General features: G+C 31.9%; 1 protein-coding gene across 1 annotated transcript; it reads left to right on the top strand.

Moving 5' to 3' along the window:
* The first annotated feature begins 3,882 nt into the window (after window positions 1–3,882).
* LOC115964532 (transcription elongation factor TFIIS-like) lies at window positions 3,883–4,626 on the top strand. Its single transcript, XM_031083828.1, has one exon. It carries the CDS (start codon window positions 3,883–3,885, stop codon window positions 4,624–4,626), a length of 744 nt encoding a protein of 247 aa, XP_030939688.1.
* Window positions 4,627–7,983: the final 3,357 nt, after the last annotated feature.

Genomic DNA, 7,983 nt, shown 5'->3' with positions numbered 1-7,983 from the left:
CATAGTGATATATTTTTATTTTCAAATGAAATCATTGAAAATCCTTCTGTATGGCTTTGGAGGTTTTCCTACAAATTGAAATAAAGAAATATTCAGACTAGGCACGTATGCACTTTTAGGAAGTAATTAATTAAGAGTGCTCATGTGTATTGAACATCAAATATGGCAGTTTTGGCTTTTAACATAGTTTTGTAGTGCATTCTTTATTTTCTATCATTTCACATCAAATATTTGTAAATTTTAACTTCTTCAGCTTTTGTGTTTGTACTTTTTCCCCTTTTGATCTGTGTGTGTATATATGTATATATATTGCTCCCCTCGTTGATTAAGAATGTCATTGGTACAACTTTTTTCACAATAAATTTTATTATGCTTGGTGACCTTATTTGAAATCTAGTGGTATATTTATACATTCTATAAAATATGAGAATTGCTAATAGATTATTTGTTTCAAGTAACGTGTTAACTTGACTTATTTATTAAATATGTCATATGAGTCATATCATGTCAATCTATTTAAGAAATAGTTGTGTTAGGGACAAGAGGGCCTAACATAATTAATAAACATGTCATATTCGCGTCAACCTGTATATTCAAATAATCATGAATTCACACTACATGAATACGAGACTTTAACATAAATTGCCACCTCTTTTTTTGGTTGGTAAGTATTTACCAAGACAGATACTAGGATCTGTGTAAATATCTTTAACAACATAACCCCTAATTGAATTACAGGTGCAAAATCTAAATGCATGAAGGATTTGGGAGTGGAGATTCTCCGCAAAAGCCTTTGGGGTTGGCAAAATCGGGATCCTATGTAGGATCGTTGAAGGTAGGTGGGATCGTTCAGATTTAAAGCAAAAAACACATTGATAATGACTTTGTATGTTGAATAATCACGTTAATTATAATTTCATCCATAAAAAAAAAAATAAAAAAAAAAATTTCCATTATATGATGTAATTTACATGTCATATATCGCTAAGTCTATACTAACGAAACAAATATATTTAAGTTTTGACTCGATGTATCTAAAAAGTTTAATAAATGTTTAATTAGCAACCAAATACCAAAATATTTATCAAAACATATGGAAAATATTTTCTAAGTTCTAAGTTCCAAATTTGAAATCCAAAATAAGTTAGCAAATGGAAACTAGCTAGCTACAATATGAAATCCAAAAGCAAATGAATATTAAGGTGAAATGGACATTTAATTATTCTCATTCTAAGGTTATTATAACCACCGTCCTAAATTCCTAATCATCATCATCCATTCTATCATCTATGTAGACATTATATATTTGTATACTAGAGTTGCAAAAGATATCAAGATACAATTTCACACTCAACTATTTAAGTTATACCACTCAACAACAATTAAAGAGCATGCTTAAAAAAATCAATCAATCAATATACAAATACAAGCATAACTGATAAAATTATATATAAAAAAATATTTTAGTAATATTAGAACACAAATTAGTATATTGATCAAACAAATTTAACAACATTATAGCTTAAAAGGCAGCAAAGCCAACATCAAATTCTTCATTTAAAAATGATGAAACATTCATTCATTTTGATTATAAATGAACTAGAAACTAGAAAGCATTTGCTTATGTTAATATAATTTTATAAAAATAAAATAAAAAGCCATACCATCATAACATGAAAAAATAAAAACCTTAAAGTTTCATCAAAACAAAAAATTTATCCCATAAAAAAAAAACCAAAATTTTTGTTTTTGGTAGGATCGGTAGGATCCCTTATGATCCTACGATACTATACGATCCTACACAATCCTACGTATGATCCTATCATTTTTACAATCCCAGTGCGATTCTAAACGTTTTGGTGAGGTGGGATCATAAAATTGTACAATCATACGATCTAGATTGCGATTTTGACAATCATGTTTGGGCTGATCTACATCAACCCATTCCCTAATTATTGGCTTTGTTCGTAGAGTTAGATGGGCTGATCCTTGTGGCCTCCTTTTATTTATTTAGATTAAAAATAAAAATAAAATTTAAAAACCAACCAACACATAAACCGAGTTGTACACTTACATACTTCAGCTAAAATCGTGTTTTGTAATTGTGAAATTCTACTAAAAACATGAAACACACATCTGTACACAATCTAACTAAAATTGTGTTTATTATGTTGAAAACACAAAATAAGAGTGTTCACAGTATATAACTATCACCGTGCACTCTATATAAAACTAGTATGTAACTCGTGCTTACGCACGAAAATGATAAATTTTAGTGGTGCTATTAATGTTAGCTTAGGTTATAAAACATATAAGATATTAGTTTGACCAGAACATTTGGAGGTACTAAAATAGTTTTTTCTTACAATTTTCATGATATTGGTTATGCTAAGTTTTCCATTACATTGTTATTATGTATATAATTTTGAAAATCACTATTAGATATTACATATACAATATCAATTTACAAATCACTATCTATGAAATTCTACTATATACAACACAAAATAAAAGAATAAATTGGTCCAATAATATCTCCCAAATTGAATGGGGATATGTGTATGAGATTTTTCAGGTCAATTGCAATTTGTTATGTTTAAGATCCTGGCATACAAAAATATCTGAATATAAATAGTATAAAAAATAACAGCAAAAATCTAAAAAATTTAATTTGTATGGAAAGCTAACAAAACAAAATTCAATTTTGAATCTAATAAAATTTTCTAGCATTGGTTATATATATATATATATATTAAATTAAACTCATTTGGTACAAAAATTTAAAAACTTATATTAATTGAAACATGTGATGTAAAATTAAACTCTAATTGAATTCTAATTGTTACAATGAATTAAATAATTTAGCACAAAAATTTTAAATTTTAAATTAGAGGGGATATATGGCGTAAAATTAGACTCTAATTGAATTTTAATTTAAAATCTAATTATATATATTTTTTTTTATGGTTTTTGCATATATATATATATATATATATAAACTTAAAAAAAATAAAGGGGTGAATGAGCAGTGGTGTTTCAATGGAAAACCTTGTGTAAAGATAGTTTTTCATGTTTTCCAGTGTTTGGTAGTATAAAAAAATATGAGTCAAAAGAAAATTATCTTTGGTCAACATAAAAAGTAAGACTTATTTTTAGAGATTGTTTTCCATTAAATTTTTTTGGAAAACAACTATATCTCATAGCAAGCTAAATAAGGGAAGTTAGGAGGTTATTTTCAACTCATTTAAAGTTGCTACCAAGCATTGGAAAATGAGATAGTTTTATAGAAAATACTTCTTAGAAAATGACTTGTTTTCTAGAAAACGTCATTACTGAAACAAACAGGGCGAATTGTGAGGTACATAGTAAAATCATTGTACAACAATTTTATGCATACAAAATAAAGAAGCAAATACACCATTTGAGTAGCATAAGGAAAAGGCATCTATTTACGCAAATAAACTATTTTACCATTTTAATTTTTTACTCTCATATTTAAGTTTAAGATCCTTATCCTAAAGTTTTCCAGTAAAAAGTAAATAAACAAAAGAAAAGAAAAATAAAATAAAAATTGAACTCTAGCCCAAACCAAATACCAAATACCAGATAGCAGTCCCAACGGCTATAACCCAAATTCTTCACATCACCGCCCAATTCGAATTTCCTAATCCGATTCCGATTCGAACTCCAATTACTTGTTGGTGACGGAAACAAGAACGCTATCATAATTAAATACACAGTCTTCCTTATCATAATAATCCTTGTTGAGTTTTGGTTTGTTTTCCTCTGAAATTATAGAAAGTTGCTTAAAAAACTTCAATTTGGAGAGCAAAGGGTAATAAGAAATCTTTCGTTGTGTTTTTGGGAGAGGAAGAAAGAACAATGACAGAAACACAGGTTTTCAAGTTTCGACTTCCCAAGCCAGAAACAAATGTCGGTATGGCTTTTCTTGGTCATCAAGATTCCAAAGCACCCATCATGAACGACAGTGAAGTTGGTGTCTTTGGAAAAGATTCTGGGGTTCCAAACAGAAAGAGGCTGATAATCAAGTTTCGTATTCCTAATCCTAACGCTTTGAACAACAATCATCAAGATTCCAAGCCCATCAACAAAAACTCTGGTTATCGTGAGAGGGTTAGGAAACTGCTGACAGAGGCCTTTTCCAGAGTTTCTTCTGAAACTGATGAGAGCATATCACCATCAATAGACCCAGTTCCAGTGGCTGCTACAGTAGAGTCTGTGTTGTTTGAAAAGATTGGGTGGTCTAATCCCATCAAGAAAGCAAATTATCAATCAATCTTGCTCAATCTCAAAGACCCAAAGAACCCAGATTTAAGGAGGAGGGTCCTTCTTGGAGAGATCAAGCCGGAGACTCTTGTAACCATGAGTGCAGAGGAGATGGCCAGTCACAAGAGGCAGAGTGAGAACATTCAGATACAATTGAAAAGCTTGAAAAGATGTATGCATGATGCTGATGAGGAAGAAAAGGCCACCACTGACATGTTCCAATGTAGCCGGTGTCGCGAGCGCAAGTGTACTTATTATCAAATGCAGACCCGGAGTGCCGATGAACCCATGACAACATATGTAACTTGTGTCAAATGCAACAAACGCTGGAAGGTCTAACTTTCTTAGGCCTCTGGAATTAATTGATTCTGAGGAACACTACTGCTGTAGGAATTAGTTCTATTATTTGTCCATATTCTTCATGAGATGTACCTACCTTTTTTGTTATATATGTTAAGACGTTCTTTCTCGTATACCAAGTTTTCTTTTTCTATGTTCTTTTCTGATATGGTGTTCTAATTAAACTGTATGTTTTTTTTTTCTTCTTCTAGTTGATTAGTTTCTCTTAGGTATTTCATAGCAGTATACAATTCATTAAATTTAAATTAGCACATTTGTTTGTGCTTTAGAAGTTAATGTTTCCTGTCAGAGTAATTTTTATTTTCTGAAAACTCTGAAAGCATATTTATTTAAAATTATTTCATTTTTTTTTAAGTAACAGTTCTTCAAGTCATGGAGATCTAAATAAGTGAGCGATTGATTTATATAATATATACATCGATTTTTGATTTTTTAGTAGCTACTATATATATTTCCAAAAAAAAAAAGAGTAGCTACTATATACCGGATTGGGTTAGAAGAACCTATTGGATATTATGGAGACAAATTTATTAACACTGGGGTTTAAAGTAGTCATTAATTAGTCATTAGTATTAACTATGGGAATAATCGTGGTGGCTCTATGAATTTTTTTTTTGAAGAGGGAGCTCTATGAATTTTTTTTTAGGGTGATAGTTAAGAAATTCAAACTATATAAAATCTTATAAAGTGATAACTAAAAAATATTAATATCACAAAAAAAGAAGAAGCAAATATATGAAGTATTACAATTTCTTTTTACGAAAAAATATGTTGATAATAGATAAAGTGAGAATTGTGAATACTGAGATAAGAGTAATAAAGTGAGAGAGGGTCTGAAATGATAATAGAGAAGGAAAAAATGGATATATATATATATATATTTATATATAAAGTATCTGCTACTACCACAAGCTGAGTTGCTAAGGAGAACAAAATTGTTGCAATTGCAAAACCAAAGAGAAAATAACTATCGTTACCACCAAAGAGAATACATGATTACAATATTTCTCTTGTACTATTTTTTAAGGAAAAATGAAATTATAGATTAATTTTACTAAATGAGTGAACAAGTTGTAAATTTGAATGATTAGAGATTTTAATCTTTTTTTTTTTTTTTCTAATATGCTTTTTATTGAATAATTTGTTCACTTAGTATTGTTTGGTCTTGTAGGGGTAAAGTCCCCAGACCAAATGATGGGCCTTGGGCCCCCTATAGAGTTCAACCCAATCCGAGGAGAGAGTGTGGGTGCCAAAAAGGGCTCCCGACCCAATTCTTATGGGCTCAAATTTATTTAAAAGGAGGTCCGAGGAGAGAGTGTGGGTGCCAAGTACGGCTCAGACCTGCATCCTACCAACAATAAAGAATCGCTCCAACGAGTATTAGTAGCAGAGATGAGCCCCACAAGCCAAGGAGAGGGAAGAGAGTATAGGATGTCAAGGGAGAGACTACAGCTGCCACATTAAATGCAGGGCAGCTACTTTTCTGGCCGCATTAATGTGGAGAAGATAGGTGAACAGTGTTACCTTGACCACTACAATTCACAGAAAGACAGGGAAGATGTCCGATGGGACGGGCGCTCAAGTGAAGGTCCAGATGATCAACAATTGTAAAGACCTGATGACTTAAAGGAGGTTATATAAGAGAAGGGAATCCTCGTGAAGAAGGGGACGAGAAAAAGTGGAAGAAAGAGCAGAAGAGAGAGAGAAAGACCATAGCCTTTGATCAGGAACAGAAGTGCACCCACACGTCTCCTTGGACCGGGTATCCAGCGGACATGAAGGAGATATTCTTACGTTTAATTGTTGCATAGCCCAAAGTTAACTAACACTCACTTCGTTAGGGCCTAGTTCTGTAACCCGCTCTCTACAAATTCATTATTTAGGGCTCTTTGGGCCAGAATCACCAACCTGTTGGGCCTGGGCTCCAAAGAGAGACCCTACAGGTCTAGTCTTGTTTTTGTTTGAGTAATTTTGTTGTTGTTATTTGGGTTAGTTTTTATTGATGTTATTTAAGCCTCTTTTTTTTAAATTTTTTTTAAGGGGTTAGGGATTATGTTTAGGGCCAGAATTATTTTTGGAGTAATACTATGTCTATAATATTTTTACAATAAATTTTATGCGAAAAACTGTTATTGGTAGGTAAAAAAGTGATATCAGTATTGGGTCTCGATTAGAATCAATAACAACTTATCATTTATGATTTGCTATAAGATTATTGTAAAAATATAAAATTACTCTTATTTTTGTGATTCTCAAGTCAAAGTGTTTAATATTTTTAGAATGGTAGACAGAATAAGTTAGTTTAGTATATATATATATATATATTTTTTTTTTTTTTTTGCAAGAGTATACATACATTTTATTTTGCAAGTCGGTGTGGTCTTGCGATAACCCTCGCTTAAACAAAGACTTGCCACTGAAGAACAGTGTGTGTATATATTTATTTATAGTAAATATTTTTTTAGAACACTAAATATTTCCAGTGGTTTTAAATTTTAAAATATTTTCTGTAGCCTTGAAAATATATATTTCCTGTAGAATTGTTAGACATGTGCAGAACAGTTAGAATGAATTAATACGGAAGGTACATTATAGTCTATGACTCATTTATAAAATCCATTATAGACTTGCTGTCCGCAACGATTCTTTTTTTTTTTTTTTCCTCATGAATATTTATTAATGCTTCATTTATTTTTATGAAAAACCTTATGTAAAGATAATTTTCTATGTTTTCCAATATTTGGTAGTATCAGAAAAAACAAGTCAAAGGAAAACTGTGGGGCCCAATAATTTAAGGGCCAGACCCAGTTGCTCTTGGAAAATCCGAAGGCCCAAGCCGAGGAGAGCTGTGGCCCAAGCTCTACAGTACAGAGCACAAAACAGTTTTGGGAGGCAGCCGAGGACAGTTCAGTCCTCGGCAGATCCAGAATCCCACCGGAATAAAGGGGTAAAACTGGTATAGGAACGAATTTGTAAGGAGATCCAAAATATCTTGGGGGAAGTTATCCTTACTACCCTTCCAGATAAGACTCTGCATCTGACAGAGCCGTACTCTGCAGCCTTATCAACCATCCCCAACAATTCTAGGATTAGACTGATGGGACAAATATCAGTCTTGCAAAGATTGACCCTACACGTGGACGAAGGACAGTTAACGCAGACGAGTATAAAAGAAGAAAGTAAGTAAATCGAAAGGGGGACTCCCATTCCACCTCCAAAAAAGGGAGACGATCTGGGTGAGAACATCTCAACAACACTTGAGATTACAGAAAAAACCCATCGTCGGGTAACCGGGGTAAGACCCTAATGGTCCTCGGATCAAGTCCGAGGAGGTCC

Source organism: Quercus lobata, chromosome 10 (genome assembly GCF_001633185.2).
Source record: "Quercus lobata isolate SW786 chromosome 10, ValleyOak3.0 Primary Assembly, whole genome shotgun sequence".
In the NCBI taxonomy this organism is placed as follows: Eukaryota; Viridiplantae; Streptophyta; class Magnoliopsida; order Fagales; family Fagaceae; genus Quercus; species Quercus lobata.
The sequence above is the reverse complement of the archived record's forward strand: the minus strand, read 5'-3'. Positions and strand labels throughout refer to the sequence as shown.

Coding starts and splice junctions, on each gene's coding strand:
- LOC115964532 (XM_031083828.1), top strand. CDS start 3,883: ATGACAGAAACACAGGTTTTCAAGTTTCGACTTCCCAAGCCAGAAACA.